A 19178-nucleotide genomic window follows, 5' to 3' on the forward strand; every position below is an offset into this window, starting at 1 on the left:
TGAAATAAGTTAGTTCTAAGCAAATATTCAAAAAACAAATGCCATCTATTTATCAGGAAACAATCAAAGTCGATTGTTCTAGGATTGCACTAGTCAAGCTCTGTACTAACAAATAAAACTGATGGTTGCAGTACTAGCGTGTGGTAGAAAAACCAACAAGTGACCAACCTGAACAAGAAATCTTTGATTATTCTATGGAGTTGACAATGTTGTGGCAAACCATTTTTCTGCATTCAACATAAAAACCATTTTTATAGCACTAGCATGTAAAATAATGCAGCTTTGTCAATACCAAATTTCCCATGCAAACCAGCGCACAAGTAGTAACTAGTATAATGCTTGTGCTATCGCTGCATCAGCATATAACCATACAAATCAAATAACCAAAAGGCATATATGTCCAAGTTATTGAACCCAAATAGAGAAGCATTTAAAAAAACTTCATTACTGAGGAGCATCTAGCTGATGGTATTTCATAGCATGGTTCAATTATCTTGGAGAAAAAATACACAATAGACCAGCTGCTAGTTGATGGTTTATTTACCAACATATTAACATGGCTTAGTAATCCGAATAAAAAACTACAATACAGAGGAGCATCTACCTGATGTTATTTGGGGAAAACATGACAGGAGTTGTACGTTCATAGTTCACTATAGAATTGCTTCAATTAACTAAAAAGAGCTACATGTAGTGCTTGTCAAGCTTAATCTAACAAAGACTAAAAGAGTCTGTCAACATAGACTAAAATAGAACCTTGAAGACTAAAACTATGAAACAAATTTACATGGCCAAATATTTAGATACTGAATGATAACCAATGTTCCATGGCTGACACATTTATATACTGAGTGAATGTTTGTGATAGAACAACTGAATGACGGTTATAAATCATGGCATATACTTTTCACCTAACAAACCACCAAACAGATCCCAAATTACCACAGGAAATTGCAATCCCCGCATCCAAAATCTCTACAACTCAAAAGGGGTCAAAGGCATCACCTCAGCCAATTTAATTAGCTTCTCGATGGTTTCATAAGCCGTCATTGCCTTGCAGCGGTCCGCCAAAAGTCCCACAACTGCGCCTTCTAAAAACATGTAGCATTAGATGCTATCAGTATTCTTAACAGTTTACAAGAGCCTGAAGCAAGTTAATTGATTTAACATAAACTAATTTGCCTGGCCAAAAAGATTTCTGGGTCTTCAAATAAGCCTGAGGGCAGTAGTACCATAAAAAACAAACCAAGCTATTAGGATTATAGTTGACGCTATAACTTTTTACAAAAGATCAAAGATTAACCAGCAATGAAATAACTGGAGGAAATTCCTTACTGAATCTACTATCTTGTACTGACATTTCCACCGGCACCTGTAGCATATATCAAAAAGTTACTTGCATTGCATTATAGAACAGGAGGTAGGTGACGAGCAAACTAATTTCAATCCTACTCACAGGAATTATATGCCCAAACCATCATTCACAAAAATCCAAACAAAAACCACAAATAGACCCAACTGCACAGTGCACAAAAAGGCATCGGCAATCAGAAAAAATTCTAAAAATCACAGTTGGATGGGATTTCACATACCAACAATGGCAGAGACAGATCTCGGTAGGGCCTAGCGCACACCAAACTCCTCCAAACCTAGAAATTTCAAAAACCTACAAGCACACGCATCCACCAGATCAAATCCCTACTAGCAAAACCCTAATGAAAATCACAAACAACAGCAGGGGCACACCGCCGCTGGTGTTATGCGGTCCGGCCGCGCAGGGGAGGCGTGTGAACCCACCGTCGCTCTGCGCGCCCGCGCGCGGGGAAGGGCATATCTCCACCCCTGCTATGCCTACCCACGCTCAGGAAGGGCGCGCTGCCGCGGCCGCTATGCCCTCCTATGTTGGGGAGGGGCGCGCTGCTGCAGTCGCCGCGCGGCCCGCCAGCGCAGGGGAGGCATGGGACCTGAAGTATGGGGGACGGGGGCGTGCGGTGGCGGCGGATGGGAAGGGGCGACGTAGTAGATGGATGTGTGTAGACTGTGGGAGGGAGGCTGGTGGATTAGGTTTAGAAATTTTCTTTTCTTTTTAATTTTTTATTACAAACCGTCACAGTTTAGAGCGTTCTATCACCTTATATACAAACCATCTCAGATAAGAACTTTCTATGACAATTTCTTATAACGTCATCTCGAAACCATCATATATAAGAGTATTTCTTGTAGTGGAGCAGGGAGTCGCTAGGAGGAAGATGACACGAAATGAGAATGAGGAAAGAGGGGAACGGACACACAACTCCAGACGCGACTCCCAAAAATCAAACAGTGACGCCGACGTCCAGACCCCACATGACAGAGACACAAAGACAGCCAGAAAACTAGCACAGATCGGACGTTCCATTCTTCATCCTGCGGTCAAAAAAAAATTCATATGCCAACAAACCACAAAACACACGTGTCCTATAGCATTATTGAAATGATTTGACGGTGCATACGGACGGACATATATGAATAGCAGCGAGCCGAGAATCCGCTTTTTTGTTTTTCTACTCCGCTGCGTAGGCAGACGGCAGCAACCTGGGTGCTGGACGGACCATCAACGGCACGGCGCGCTGCAGGGTGAGCCCGTACGCCTCCTCCATGTCCAGCTTGCCCGCGGCCATGCCGTCGGCGAGGTCCCAGTCCAGGGCGTGCACGAGCGTGGCCGTCATGAGCGTGACCATGCGCAGGCCCCAGCTGAGGCCCGCGCAGATCCTCCGGCCGGCGCCGAACGGGATGAGCTCGAAGTCGCTCCCTTTGACGTCGACGCCCGCGTGCGAGCCGCCCGGCAGGAAGCGGTCGGGGCGGAACTGGAGCGGCTCGGGCCACGCCTCCGGGTCACGGGCGATCGCCCACACGTTCACCAGCAGCGTGGTGCCCGCGGGGATGCGGAACCCGTCCACCTCGCACTCCTCGGCGGCCACGCGGGGCAGCGACAGCGGCGTGGACGGGTGCAGCCGGAACGTCTCCTTGATCACCGCCGTCAGGTACGTGAGGCGCGGGAGGTCGGTCTCGGAGACCAGGCGGTCGCGGCCGACGACGGCATCCAGCTCCTGCTGGGCCTTCTTGAGCACGTCCGGGTGCCGGATCAGCTCGGCCAGCGCCCACTCCACCGTGCTGGACGTCGTGTCCGTCCCCGCCGTGAAGAGGTTCTGTGGTCACCATGTGTCCCACAGAAAGTACGTACATGAGGAATATACGCTCCAAACTCCAACTGGACCAACTCCGTCGGGGGTCCATTTCAATAAGGGGAAAAAGCTAGGGAGACTTACGAGGAGGAGTGCTTTGATGTCAGTCTCGTTGATCCTGCTGTCCTCGCCGTCCGCGAGCGGCTGCTGCTCCCGCATCCTGGCCAGCAGCACGCTGAGCAGGTCCTTGCCTTCCCCGGCGGCCTTCCGCTCCCTGATGATCCCGTTCATCATGTCGTCGTACCTGCGGTGCAGCCGCTTCATCTTGCCGACCACGCCCTGCGGGTCGAGCCACGCCAGCGCCGGCACGAAGTCGCCGACGTTGAAGACCCCGGCGAGCTGCATCAGCTCCACCACCATGTCCTTGAACTCCCTTGCTTCCTCCCCTCCGTCGACCGCGAACACGCGCCGCCCCACCGTCGCCCGGGCCAGCGTGTTGGTCGCGCAGACGTTGGCCACCTGGCCCAGTACCACGGGGGCGTGCTGGTGCCGGGCGAGCTCCCTCACCATGAGCGCCACCTCGCCCTCCCTGACGCCGCGCAGGTCGTCCAGGGCCTTGGCGGAGAAGAGGTGGAGCGCGCACAGCTTCCGCAGCGCGCGCCACCTGGAGCCGTAGGGCGCGAACACCAGGTCCTGGTAGTTGTAGGCCACGTGCTCGGCTCCGGAGTTTGGAGGGCGGTTGCTGAAGTTGGCGTCGTGGGCACGCAGGAACTGCGCCGCCACCCGCGCCGACGCGGCCACCACCACCTCGGCTCTGCCGAACCGGAGCCGGAACAGCGGGCCGTACTCTTTCGCAAGCGCGCACATGGTGTGGTGCGGATGAGAACCCACCTGCGGCAGGTTGCCCAGCACCGGCCAGCCCCGGGGACCGGGCGGCAGCGGCCGATTCCCTTTCTTCCCGTCCCCGCCGCGGCGGAGCAGGAGGCACCACACGACGACGGAGACGGCCAGGGAGCCCAGCAGCAGCGGCAGCGGCACGTCCATGGTTTGACTTGCTCGATTCACGGGAGGCGCGCTTGGCGTTGGACTGAGCGTTGAGCGTGCGGTTAGCGAGGGAGTGGTTCATCTATATATACAGCCATACAGGTTCCACTTGCATGGCGTGCTTCAGCTAACAATCTTCCTGCCCACCGTTCCTACCTAGCCGCGCCGCGATTGGTCTGTTTATATATATTTATTTTTCTTCGCCGGCTTCGTTTTATTTTCATGAGAGGTTGGTGTAGTGGTTTCTTTTTGTGGGGCCGTGGGTTCTTCTGAGTTCCATGAGAGGACGCTGTGGGCACCTGAAGCCAAATCATGACACGTAGCACCTTCTAAACTGGCTCGCAGCCTTGCGCCGGCTCGTAACTCGTCTCTGGCTCGTAACTCAGCTCTGGCTACTTCACTCATGGAGATGCTTCCAAGAGAAGGATCCTGGCGGCCACAGGCACGAGAAGACTTCCAAGAGAAGGTTTTGGATTACAGGCATAGCAGCCAAGTTCCCGTAACATTAGGGTGGTGGTACGAGAATGTGGTACGTGGTACATTGTTTCTTAAATCTATGGGACAGAAAGTATATAGCTTGATCTTGTTCCTTTGATTAATGGAACAAGTACCAAGTGTAACGGGAACGTGTTCCGAAATAATAAACATGATCCTTTTAAATTGGTTCATATCATGAATGAATTAATTAGCATAAGCTTTCACTAAATGTAAAACTAAGGAAGTTCTAAAATAATAAAGATAAAATAGATATCTAAACTCATCGTCCGGCCTCTCCTCTCTTTTTTTCTTCCATCAATTGAACTTTGGGCCTCAGATTTCCATCGAGTGGCCAGGCGTGGTTCCCATGGCGTGGATCACGCTCCATTGGTGTTCGGAACAATGTTCCATCAAGTTTCTGTTCTACGAATTGGAACAATGTTCTCGGAACGTGGAACGTAGCCACGTTCCCGTTCCCAAGACTGCAAAGATTACAGGTCTGCACGCATGGGCAGACTTCCAAGAGAACCATCTTCACTACAGGGCCGCTGTATCGAGTTTCTCTCGTCGTCCGCCTCGCCTGAGTCGACGGTGCCGAAGATGCAGCAGCGATTTGCATAGGACGCCCGTTAAGGAGAAGAGCAATGTGTTTAGGATTCTTCCGCCCGATGAAGTCTCCCAGTCAAGCTGGCAAAGCGGCCTCCGTCCAAGCTCAATCAGACGCTGAGAAGCTATCTTCCCTATCGACCACACAGCCGCCATGGAGGCTAACTCTTCTCAAAGCGGTGGTGTAATTGTTCCAATCAGTGAAGACCTAGTCAACTTTAGTTCTCCACGCACTAGTGAAAATGATGCAATATAGGTATGTACGTTGTTTTTCCATGTGCTCTCGATGACATGATAACACATGATTATGCTAGATTTGTTTCATTGGTATACATGCGAGAAAGTCTTAATATGTGTTTTCAAGCAGGGGAACCAACATGCTGTCATCAATTCGGCATTATTCGCTTGATTTTTCATTTTTATTATTTACTTACATGCAAGATTTATGAACAATTTCATATTCTGTGACATTGTGCCTTCATAACGGTCCATCTTTTACCATGGATGGCGCTTTGATCAAAGGCAACTATATACCAATGCCACAATGCCAAACTATGCAAAGGGGGTGTCTGCGCATTATTCGACCATGTCTATTCCTTTCATCCAGGGTGGACTTACAAGTATTTTACATGGAGTTGAGCAAGTGGCCACACTGTCATCGTCCGCTAGAAAGTTACATTTTGATTAATAGTATTTTGTACAACTCGTAAAGATCTATGTTGGATGGATTTTGTTAGCTATGTATGAGAGAGTTCCTGTGTTTCAAAGGCCACATGCAACATTTCTTATTTGAAAGTTACATTTATATATATATGGTTCCATTTGAGAGGGGTGTCCATTTAGACAACTACTCCGTTACTCCTCTTTCCAAAAAAAAACACGGATCTCAAAGCAGCCCATTCTAATTAATTAATTAATTAATTTTTTCCCTTTTGAGTCCCACATGGGCCTGGCCGTTCCAACCCAGCCCGATTCCAGTCCTGACCCAAGCTCTCTAGATCCTGCTTGTTCGGTGTCTCTCCGTTTACTCGTTGGACGAAACGGCGTCGCCCATTCCGATCCCATTTGCCGGCGGCTGTAATCTCAATTGAATCATGGAAGGTTCGATGCTCGTGTGGTTCTTAGAACCATAAGCCGTTCCTCTCATGTTTTCTTAGACTGATCATGTGACCGCTGTTTGTTCCACGTTTTAACCCATTCACCATTGTTAGTAGTAGAAACCAACATGGACCTGGTGACCGATCAACATGGTGTTCTCGTCTCTTTTTCCATGCTGAGACTATCATTGAACAGCAGATCGAAAGCACCAAAAACAGGAATCGTAGTGCTTACCGGCGGGCATCAGGAATAGGCACTACCGACGACAGCCTTACGCTGAGTACCTGATCACGCAACGCTCGGCGAGGGGCACCTCGGAGCACGTGACGAACCGCTCAAGTTCCAGCGGCGGCAACTCGAATGACACATTAGGGTTGGACTCGGGCTAGGTTGGATGGGCCGGGCCAATGTGGGACCCAAGAGAAAAATAATTATCAAAATAATTAGTTAGACGGGCTGTTGCTTTGAGATGTGTGCATATTGTTTTTAGAAAAAAGGAGTATTGGAGCAATTTCCGTCCATTTATAGGACCCATCTCCCGTTTCACATGTTATCGTTCCAGCGTGTCCATCCTCTCATATTCTTCTTGTTGATTTCTGCATATTCTATTGACAATAATCTAATTTTTTTGTAAATCATTATGAGAAACAATCACATAGTAGTGTAATCATTTTCAGCACAAACAACCTTCCATACAAATTTCAAAACAGCCAGCAGGCCTTATGTATTTCATGTAAAAATTACAATGTGAATATTACACCCATGGGAGGAGATGGCGGATACTCCTTTTCAGGACATGGCCGGAGCCCGGGATAAGGACGTGGCCGGAGCTCGAGATGAGGCCGACGGTGGCGCGGCCGTCGTCAGAGAGGCCGCGTACAGTCGTCGAGGAGATACTCCCTCCGTCCTTGATTTAGAGGCCCTCTAGAAACACCGAGGCCAAGGAAACCGTAACTCTCCAGCTACAAACGCCGCGAAATCCTTCGTATCCTACGCTGCACTGCATGCCAGACTGTTCGACTCCCTGTGCATGGCCGCATGCACGGTTGGACTCCCCCTGCGCCCGCGCTCTCCCGCCAACGGGGGGAGTACCGTGCAGATCGAGCCATTAGCCGTGACTCCTCGAGTGATCGAGCCGCGCGCAGCGCTGATGTGAGAAGAAGCCGAGAGGCGCCAGCCGATCTAGCATGTGAGCAGGAGCCGAGAGGGGAGCTTTCCGCTCGTCTTTGGATGTGGGTCCACCGACGTCCAGTAGAGACGTCCATATAGCCGCTTGTCCCAACTACTGAACTACCCACACGAGGACACGACCACACGCCCGCCCATGCCACTCGTTCCAGCAACCTCCTGCCGCTGCGATCTCACTTTCTAAATGCACCCACATGTATGTGCTTTTTTTACCATGTAATTAAAGGGTAAAGTACATTTTTCATAACAGCGAGGGATCGATCCGGTCCCAGCAGCGGTGGCAGAGGCACATCCCTACCGCGGCGGAGCAGGAGGCACCACACGACGAAGGAGACGGCCAGGGATCCCAGCAGCAGCGGCAGAGGCACGTCCATGGTTTGACTTGACGGACCCGGTCGGTTCACGGGAGGCGCGCTTGGCGCGTTGCACTGAGCGCTTAGCGTGCGGTTAGACAGACGCCACTCGGCGTGCTTCAGCTAATTAACAAATGCCTGCCGTTCCTACCTACCCGCGCCGCGACCGGGATATATACCTGTTTATTTATTCATTTCTGCTATATTTCAGGTGTCCGAATTTTAACATAATTTTATGCAACACTCTTGTACTAGCAATTAGTATAAGTAAATTGTCACTTTTGTGAGTTGTCATTTATCTTTGTGTCATAACATATCAAATTTTTGTCCTTATCTAACTATAAAAAATAACTGTAAATTATTAAATTGCCTTTGTGTCAACACGTATCAGATCTTGTCAAGTTTGTTGTTTTATCTAACGAGTTTTTTATTTTTAGAACCAAAAATTACATATTTTTTTGAGAAATCAGGAGGCCCCTACTGCAATTGGATTAAACAGGCAGAGGTACAAAGTTCAGTTACAAAAGACAGCAGAAGACAGATCAGGGAACAGAGAAAGACAAAAATTACATATTGTGTCGGCAGAAATTGCAACGAACTAAAACTATAATTTTATTATAAATATATGTAATAACCGTCGTCTGAAATAAAACTAAAATTCAGACACCTAAAATTTAGTAATTCCCTTATTTGTTTATTTATTTATTTATTTTTCTTCGCCGGCTTCGTTGTATTTTCCTCTGAGCGGTCGGTGTTGTGGGTTCTGCCGTGGCTTCTCTACAGCCGCTTGTCCCATCTACCCAAAACGGCCACACGCTTACGCTTGCATGGATGCCATGCGCCCATGCCACTCGTTCCAGCAACCTCCTGCGCTGCTTTTAAAGGTACGAAATGTACGAACGCCTAAAGCGATCTCACTTGCAAATGTACGAACGCCTGTAAACACGTGAGACGCACTGTACCTGTCACTGGGGAACGAGATCCTCTGCGGTCAGGGCAGCGACTGTTCTCTGCAGTCAAGCGTATCCGACCGTCCGTTTCAATCGAACGGCGACCAGCTCCCACAAGACTTTCAAGTGTCCCTCCCTTCGCTGCGCCGGGGCCTCTGCCCAACATGCTCACGGGTTTGTGCGATCTATATATATAGTCTGTAATGTCTTCCTGTCCAATTTTCAAGCTAATAATTTCCTGCATAAATTGCTAACGCTAGTATGCTTCCTGTACAAAGCACAATGCTTACACTGCTGTGGATGTGGTAATTACAAAACACAACATTTACAATCACAGATTGCTCCGGCTGTGGATGTTGCCGCTGCGCAACCAGCAGCTCAGGCCTCAGGGCGGTTCGGTGGCTCTCCGGGTCCGTACTCCACAGCTGGAGCTCGTGCCGTACGTCGTGCGTCGTGGAGGCTCCGTCTCATCTAAGGGGAGCGTTGGCATCTCGCCACCAAGCTCGGCCCGAGCACAGCACTGCCCAGCAGCAAACGGCGGATACACCCGGCCTTGCCCAGCAGCAAACGACGACCATCATCAATTGGATGTGGACTCGCGTTCAGAACACCGCCGCCGTGATTGCTGCCTCCATGGGCGGGTACTGCGACATGGGTAGGCTAGCTGTAGGCGTCGCGGATGGTGCCGGACTCGCCGTGCGAGGAGCCACACGGATGGTGCCGGACTCGCCGTGGCACGTGCGAGGAGCCGCGGATGGTGTGGGAGTAGCCGTGCCAGGAGACGAGGTGCTGGAGGCCTGGAGCAGGTCGAAGCGCTCTAGAAGTAGGACCCGTGCGCTGCGTCCCGCGGTGGCATGCGCCGTGCAGCTGCCGATGATGCCGGCGCTCGCCACGATGAAGCCCAAGTCGTAATGGTACAAGTCTCTTAGTTTTTACCGGTAGCGAGAGCAGCAACAGAGGCAAAAATAGAAGCGAGGCAAACAAGTACTGTAGAGTATAAAAAATGAATAAATGTGTCAAAAAATGAATAAATAGGAGCTATGTAGTGCGCCCGGTCTGTGCTGTCTGTCGGCAGTTCACATGCATGCAGGACATGTAGCATGTGCAAGCTTGCTGTCTTCACGTAAACAGTGGCAACTGGCAAGGTTGCTGCCTGAAGACACCAGCACATCACGCACGAAGACACCAGCAACACACTGACGACACGCACATGAAAGCAATGGTCTCCAGCCTCGCCTTGTCGTCGTTGGGATGAAAACGAACCGAAACAACAGGTGGAAAAACTCATCTCCCGTTTTCTTTCAATATTTTTAGCGAAAACAGAATCGGTTTTAGGAAAAAAAAAACCGAATTGAAAATAGATGTGAGGATATACGGAAACACGGAAACAAACAATACAGACATAGAGCCGAAAAATTAAGTTAGAATAACATGATTAAATATTCTCGAGTATACATGAACAAAGTCATAAAATAATATACACATACGAAGTTATTGGTCCAATATTCACTAGCATGCCATGCGTTAACATGTTAACATACATAATTGGTGATTAGTTGGTTTATGAACATATCAATTTCTAGATATATCTCACGTAGATTGAAAATAGGATGAAAAAGAAATAAATACGGGTCAATTCCGAATCGAAACGGGATCCCGTAGAATCAGGCGAAAAAACCCCTCTCATCCCACAAATACGGAAATGGGCCGAATAAAATAGAAAACATGACAGGTCGGACGAGATTATTTCCGTCTGTTGTCGTTCCTAGTTGATGTTTGTGTCATCATGTGAGACTAAGAGCATGACTAATAATTTAGCTTTCTAAACATCAATTGCTGGATTTAGAGTTTTAAATTAGGTATTCCCAAACCAAAAACGTCTATATAGCTGACTACACGACACACCATCGTATCTATATCCGTATACATGTAAGTATGGTTGTCAGCCTTAGGTTCAAGTGGAGATTAAGGTTTAAATAATGCATGAGGATTAGGTATAGGTAAGGGGCGATAGATGCATGCAACCATGTGTGTGACTGCTAGTTGACCGATTGGCGATTAACAATTTATATGGACTTAAGGAAGTCACAGTGTAGTGTATTGAGATTAGGCTAATAAGCTACACTTTTTTGATATGTGAATAGCAAGAAAATGATGAAACAGGAAATGCAACTAACATATATATCTTTATACTTGATATATACACTACGTAAAAAATAATTTTTAGCAACGGTTCGATTTTTTTGTAGGGGCGGCTGGTGATGGAGCCGCCCCTACAGTGACGTGCTCGGGTGCCCAGACACCAGCCGCCCCTACAAATGGAACAGCAACGGCTGGTGATACGAGCCGCCCCTACAAATGGGGTCTGATTTGTAGGGGCGGCTCAATCACCAGCCGCCCCTGGAGTTGCTATTTGTAGGGGCGGCTGGTGATTCAGCCGCCCCTACAAATGCCCCCGTATACATAGCTCCGATTTATAGGGGCGGCTCAATCACCGGCCGCCCCTACAAATGACCCACATATAAAACAGCTGCAACACCTTCTTTCTCCTCGAGTCACTTACTCCAACCCGTGAAAGAAAGGTGGAGAGGCCTTGGGCACCTCCCAAAAATTTGCTTTACTAAGGGGGAAGGTTTTGGTCTCAAATTCTTTGGTGGAGAGGTTCTAGAAGGTAAGAAAATGATATTCCACACTTTTTTTGAAGTTTTAATGGTTGGTTAGTGAGTAATTATAGTTTTGTTTTTCTCTCCCTTCAATGGTGCTTGAGCTACTTATGAAGCAAATTAGACCCAAGTTTTAAATGTACTAGGGTAAATTAGGGAGGGGAACAAGATCATACCCTTATTTGGTCCATGTTTCTTGATTTTAGTGAACAATTAGTTAGTTTTATGAATGTTTCATGTGCATGTGGATCTAGATCTAGGGTTTGGTTTTTTTATTAATTTTGTTTTTGTAAATTTATTTTTGATGAAATTGGACTAGGGTTTGTATGAAAGATATTGGGTAAAGTATAATTGTTGCTAATTATTGTCTTTGAAATTGTTTATTGTAATCAATAAATATATATTTTAATTATTTATGGATAAATGTGCCATTAATTAATTTTCCTCTACCATAGTGTGTTTGTATACTTCATGTAATTATATTAGATTTATATTCATATATATCTGAAGTATATACAATTATTCTCAAGTAATTATTACTCTGATTCATTTTTATATATATCTGAATAAGTAGTCCTTTATTTTGTTGTTGTTGTAAAAGATGGAGTACAAGAACTCTTGGATGTATGGTTCGTTAAGGTTCAAGGCAGGTTTCTGTGAAGAGGTGGATAAATTTATTGAAGCCGCAAAGAAGCATGCAATGACATTGAAAGAGAATAAGGATACAATTATTTGCCCCTGTAAAGATTGCAAGAACCGTATGGCATGGACAGATGTGACTATCATCAGATCACATTTGATTATGTGAGAATTTGTTGAGGACTACACAGTGTGGATTCATCATGGTGAAACGATTATTGTTAACGACGAGGATGAGGAGGAATACGACGACGAAACCATAGAATTCATGTCCCAATATTCAGCAGAGCTTGATGCACGAATGGATTTCGAGTTTGGTAATGAACAAGGTGGTGATGCTGGTGGTTGGGATGGTAACGACGAAGGTGGTGCCAATAATGATGGTGGAGCACGTGTCGAGGATGAAGATGATTTGGAGGACATGATTCGAGCCCTTGGACCAGAGATTTTACTAAATAGCCTGAAAGGTCTAGAAAATTTGGAAAGGGTGACAAAAGCATCGAATGAGACTATGTATGGTGTTGAAAAGGGCTGTCCGACACATTGGACATTGCTACGTTTTGTGCTTGAGCTGCTCATCCTGAAGGCTAAGTACGGCTAGTCAGACTGTAGTTTCAATGATCTATTGCATCTCCTGTCATGGGTGCTGCCACAACAAAACTCAGTTCCCGCCAACACATACCAAGCAAAGAAGGTCATAAGTCCATTGACAATGGGGGTTAAAAAAAATCCATGCATGCCCTAACCACCGTATACTTTTCATGGTGAAACGTTCAAGTCACTGGATAAATGTCCCCGATGTGGGGCTAGCCCGTACAAGAACAATGACCTTTACGGTGGGGATGAACCCTCCACGGGGAAAAAGAGGAATAAGAAGGGTACAAAAAAAGGTGGTACAAGAATTTTAGCCCCCAGAGGACACTCCATTAGGCAACGATGCAAAGCAGAGAAGAATTCCTGCCTTGGTAATGTGGTACCTGCCAGTGACCGACCGCTTGAGACGTATCTTCCTAAACCCTAAAGAAGCCGCACTCATGACATGGTGGGATGATGAGCGCAAGGTGGATGATGATAAGATTGCACACCCGGCTAATTGTAGTCAGTGGCAAAGGTTTGATGAGAAGCACAAAGAATTCAGCGATGACCCAAGGAATGTATGGTTTGGCTTGAGCACCAATGGAATGAATCCCTTCAATAAGAGGATGAGCGACCACAGCACATGGCCAGTGATCTTGACCATGTACAATATCCCAACATGGTTGTGTCAGAAGAGAAAGTATCTTCTCCTCACTATTCTTATTTCTGGCCCTAAACAACCAGGCATTGATATAGACGTGTTCCTCGAGCCTTTGATGTAAGAAATGGAGAGGCTCTGGAGGCATGTGGAGTAGATGTACGATGCGTTCCGAAAGGAGGACTTCATATGTAGAGCAATAATATTTGTTACTACCAATGATTACCCCACGCTGTTTGCTTTGTCTGGACAGATCAAAGGGAAGACGGGATGCTTGGTTTGCTTGGATGGTACTACATGGGTGTACCTGGATGCATCCAAGAAGATAGTTTACCTAAGGAACCGACGCTTCTTAAAGACAAGTCACAAGTACCGCAGCAAATTGTTCTTTAGATTTTATGACAACGCCCCGGAGATTGAACCCCCTCCGGAGAGACGTCATAACGGAGAACATGTGTACATAATGGTGAAAAACATACGCATCGTCTATGGAAAGAAGAATCCGGATGGGACGAACAGAGATAGAAGCACACCTCCTGTCGAAGGCGTACCTTTCAAGAAACAATCGATCTTCTTTCAGTATCTGCCTTATTGGCCAGACTTGGAGGTCCCGCATACCATTGATGCTATGCACGTGTAGAAGAATGTCTTTGAGAGTCTCATTGCTACCTTGATAGACACAGGCAAGTCAAAGGATGGTCTGAAAGCACGGAAAGACATGGTGCGGCTAAACGTGATGGCACAGCTTCACCAGGTACCTGAGGCTAATGGAAAATACACTCTGCCCGCAGCGTGCTTCAACCTAACACCAGACGAGAAGAGAGCTATATGCACTTTCCTGAGGGGGATCAAAGTCCCGACTGGGTTTTTAGCAAATGTGACACTAATACAAAGATGGACTTTACTCCCGGTGGGGAACCCCCTTTAGTCCCGGTTCCCCACCCGGGAGTAAGCATCCGGGACTAAAGGAGGGTCCTTTAGTCCCGGGTCAGGAACCGGGACTAAAGGGGGACCTTTAGTCCTGGTGGGTAACACCAGCCGGGACTAAAGGTCCTCCCAGCTTTAAAAAAAATAATGCCTCCCACCGCTGCGTCCCGTGAGATTCAAACCCAAGACCTCATGCATTGCCTCGCGCGTAGCTTACCACCCCACCTACACAACACATCTAACAATGGATGTGATGCTTCCCTTTTGAACTAACCCATCGAGAGACCTTTAGTCCCGGTTGGTGTTACCAACCGGGACTAAAGGGTCCTTTAGTCCGGGTTGGTGTTACCAACCGGGACTAAAGGTTGAGGACTTTTAGTCCCGGTTGGTGGCTCCAACCGGGAGTAAAGGTCCACCTTTAATCCCGGTTGGTGTCTCCAACCGGGACTAAAGGTCCCCTGCCACTGTGCCGAGCGCAGTAGCCGTTGGGTAGTGACATTTAGTCTCAGTTGGAGACACCAACCGGGACTAAAGGTCTCTCTAGTCCCGGGCGCAAAAAATACCGGGACTAGAGTCCATTTTAGCCTCGGATGAAATGTCTATTTTCTACTAGTGTGAAGAAACTAGTGTAAATAAAGGACTTGTCAATAACACACTACAAGGCTCACGATTGCCATGTGATGCTGATAGTGTTTCTACCTATTGCAATCAGGGCTATAAAGCCAGAGTTCTTGAAAATGGCCATCACCCGCATGTGCTACTTCTTTTCGAAGATCTCACAGAAGACGATTGGCAAGCAAGAGCCGAGTGACCTACATGAATTTGTGATGGAGACACAAAACCAACTAGAGATGTGTTTACCTCCTGCTTTTTTTTGATATAATGCCACATCTCATGATTCACATGGTTCATCAAATACAGGCGCTAGGCCCTTGCTACTTGCATGAAATGTGGTCCTATGAGCGGTTCATATCGGTTCTAAGTCGATACGTGCATAATCGAGCATACCCAGAGGGCTCCATGATAGAGGGTTACAGTACTAAAGAAGTTGTCGAGTGCTGTCAAGAGTACCTAAAAGTACAGAAAGGGAATGATAAATCCGATTCTCGTCATAAGGGTAGGCTAACTGGGAAGGGCACCAGTGGTAGAAAAGTGTTCATCGACCATGATTATAAAGAGGTGAGTCGGGCGCATTACAGTGTCTTGCAGAGTACACAACTGATGCAACCGTACATTAATGAACACTTGGCTATCATTATGGCGGAGAGAAATGGCCGTTCGAATGATTGAGTCATGAAACAACACAAGCAACGACTAACTACATGGTTGAAGAACCAAAACATACCGCCTAGAGGAACCATAGACTCTATTACCATCAGTAGGTTGGCGGAGGGGCCATCGAGACAAGTGACATCTTGGAATGCTTATGACATCAATGGGTATACGTACTATACCCACACAAAGGATAGTAAATATGTGAACCAAAACAGCAGCGTTCGAATAGAGGCTCTCAATGGATTAGGGCGAAAGATCCAATACTTTGGCATCATTGAAGAGATATGGGAACTTGACTATGGAAGGGATATAACGGTGGCCCTGTTTCGATGCCGCTGGATCAAACAACACCAACTGAACAAGATCGGATTGAGAGTCTTGGACCTCGAGAATCTAGACTACCAAGATGACCCTTTGGTGCTCGCTTCACATGTCGCACAAGTTTTCTATATGTCTGACCCACAAAGTAACCTCCCCCCGAAGAAGAAGACAAAACACGTGGTTGCCTCCGGAAAACAGCACATTATTGGAGTTGATGGCGTGGACGATGTTGAAGCTTACAATAACTACGATGAGATGCCGTTATTCACAGACTTTCCTAAGAAGATCAGTGTTATGGAAAAAAACCTCCCCAAAGACATAATGCCATGGGAACGAAAAGGTGTCAAGGGGAAAGTCGTTACAGCGGGCTAGCTAGTTGTTGAACGTGGAGTGTTTGTGTAAATGTGCGTTTGTAAGACTTCATTTATGCATGCGTGTGAGACTATATATTTATGTACGTGTGTAAGACTACATATTTTTGTATGTGTGTGAGACTACATTTTATGCATGTATGTGAGACCACCTTTTGCAACATCTAGATGACTCTATTTGAACATCCACTCTATTACTACTAAAACTTTATGAAATCACTTAACACTTTATGAAATAAAGAAACGACCAAAATAAAAGTAGGATATCTTGATGAGTTATACAACTTTTATATTCATCACCTTTACAGCTGAAATCATTTAGTGTTTGAAAATCAGGTTTGAAGCTGTCATTTTCTGAAATTTAAAATTTGAATTGTTCAAAATTAGTGACAAAGATAGATGACTAGACTAAAATGATAGAGTATGATTTTAGAAAATTTTAGAGAAAAAAACTATCACATTTGGAGTTAGTATGAGGGAGAAAAACTAGTTACAAGTTTCAGCCACAGATTAAAAAGAGAAATCACACTTGTTCATCATTGATCATCATGAACAGTTGTGATTTTTCTTTTTAATCTCTGGGTAAAATTTGTAACTAGTCTTTCTCCCTCATACAAACTCCAAATGTGATGATTTTTTTCCTAAAATTTTCTAAAATCTTGCCCTATCAAGTTAGTGTGTTGATTTGATCATTCTTTTCATTTGACAAAGTTTGAGCACTTCAAATTTTCAATTTTAAAAAAATGACAAGTTCGAATGAGATTTTCAACCATTAAATGATTTCAGCTGAAAAAGTGATGAATACCAAAGTTGTATAACTCATCAAGATCTACAACTTTTATTTTGATCATTTCTTCATCTGACAAAGTGATAGTAAACATTGTTCATAAATCAACATGTTTCTCGTATAGTTCATGAAACTATGAGTCATATGTGAATTTATGAACAATGTTTACTAATACTTTATCACATGAAGAAGTGACCAAAAGAAAAGTGTAGATAGTGAGGAGTTCAACAACTTTTATGTTCACGACTTTTATTGTTGAAATCATTTAAGGTTTCAAAATCTTGTTTGAAGTTGTCATTTAGTGAAATTTAAAATTTCAACTGCTCAAATTTGATCAAATTAAAATATGATCAAAATAAAAGTTGTACATATTGATGAGTTCTACAACTTTGGTATTCATGAGTTTTTGATCTGAAATCATTTACTCTTTCAAAATATTATTTCAAGTTAAAATTGTTTGAATTTCAAAATTTGAATCGTTCAAACAAAGTCACATGACGAGATGACCAAAATAAAAGTTGTACATGTTGATGAGTTATGCAACTTTTATGTTTACAACATTTTCATTTTATTTCATTTAATGTCATAAAATTATAGTCGAAGTTTTAAAATTTAAATTTTTAATTTTTGTTTTTTTGTTTTCTATATTGTTTTGACTAAATTGTTTATATATATTTCTTCATATATAGAATAATACAAAATATTATATTTGTGCATATACATAATTTTTTTATATTACTTTGTGTTTTTATGATATAAAAAATATAGAATTTATAATTTAAAAAAATAAAAAATATTTGTAGGGTCGGTTGGATCAGGAACCGCCCCTACAAATATATTTGTAGGAGCGGCTAGATCAGGAACCGCTCCTACAAATAGTCTCGACTATAAAAAGGAGGGCACACGGGAGTCATCTAGTCTGGGCGCTGTCTTCTTCCTCCGACGCCGTCAGGCTGCCCCGCGCGCCTAGGGTTTCCGCCGCCGGTCCCGTGCCCGCGCCTGCCCACACCAGCCCCCCGCGCTCGGCGTCCCGCACCCAGCCCCCGGTGCCCGCCCCCATGCACCGACGACGTAGGCTCCCGGCGCCCCGCGCCCGGCCCTCGGCGTCCCGCCCCCGCACGCCGACGACGCAGGCTCCCGGCGCCCCGCGCCCGGTCTCCTCGTCGTCTTCTCCGCCACTGGTAAACACTCTTCCACTTCTCAAGCTCCAGGTACCTATCTATATATATATATATATATATATATATATATATATATATATATATATATATATATATATATATATATATAGACCTTGCGCCGTGCCATCTCGTCTGGGGCTTAGACCTACGTCTTGGTACTGGATGCCCTAATGTTCTTCTTTAATTGGGCGTCTTAATTGATTGATCGGTTAATTCTGCAATTAGAAACATGATTTCCCTATTTCTTGAGATCGCGGATTCTTGATTTATCTGTTCTAAGCTGGGATTGGGGAAAAAAACCATTGTCCCTAGATTTATCCTGTCGCTTCCTAATAGATTCAGATTTTATTAATATTTGACAAGACAATGCAACCAGCTCAAGTGGCCGAGCTTATTACATTGATTGAGAACACTTATGAAATATAAAATAATAACAACCTGAAACGACCATTTGCCCTAAATCATCTCTAATCTTTGGGGACTAAAAATTATTAACATCATTATATCTCTTTTGGTTGCAAGTGGTGTCCACTTGCCACGTCTACTAGTAGCTTATAAACATGTGCACGATACTCTCGATCGTATGAGTTAGGTTTTGTTTGTATCCTATAAGCTAATTGTTAGCTGTTAAAAGTAGCTCTAATGGATCTAAACACCCTAGCTAACCTATAGTCTAACTAATAGCTCAAAATAAATTATTTAGCTAATAAAAAATATTAGCTGATACTAAATAAATTATTTATAGTCAATGCAAATTATTAACTGGTGTTAATATGTTAGTTAATATTTAGCTAAATACTACTAACTATTACCTAGAGGATCCAAATAGAGCTAAGCTAATATGTTAGTTAACGGGCCGCTAATAAAAAAACTATTAGCTGGTTTCCTCCAATAGTTAGT

At 45.3% G+C, this 19178-nt stretch overlaps 1 protein-coding gene across 1 annotated transcript; it reads right to left on the minus strand.

Annotated features, from left to right (window-relative positions):
* Positions 1-2429: 2429 nt before the first annotated feature.
* LOC136477614 (flavonoid 3'-monooxygenase CYP75B3-like) lies at positions 2430-4344 on the minus strand. Its single transcript, XM_066475826.1, has 2 exons — positions 3309-4344; positions 2430-3188 (listed from the first exon to the last, which is right to left on the minus strand). The coding sequence occupies exons 1-2, from the start codon at positions 4206-4208 to the stop codon at positions 2544-2546; spliced, it is 1545 nt and encodes a 514-aa protein (XP_066331923.1). The 5' UTR covers positions 4209-4344; the 3' UTR covers positions 2430-2543.
* Between the last annotated feature and the right edge of the window lie 14834 nt (positions 4345-19178).

Source organism: Miscanthus floridulus, chromosome 8 (genome assembly GCF_019320115.1).
Source record: "Miscanthus floridulus cultivar M001 chromosome 8, ASM1932011v1, whole genome shotgun sequence".
Classification (NCBI taxonomy): domain Eukaryota; kingdom Viridiplantae; phylum Streptophyta; class Magnoliopsida; order Poales; family Poaceae; genus Miscanthus; species Miscanthus floridulus.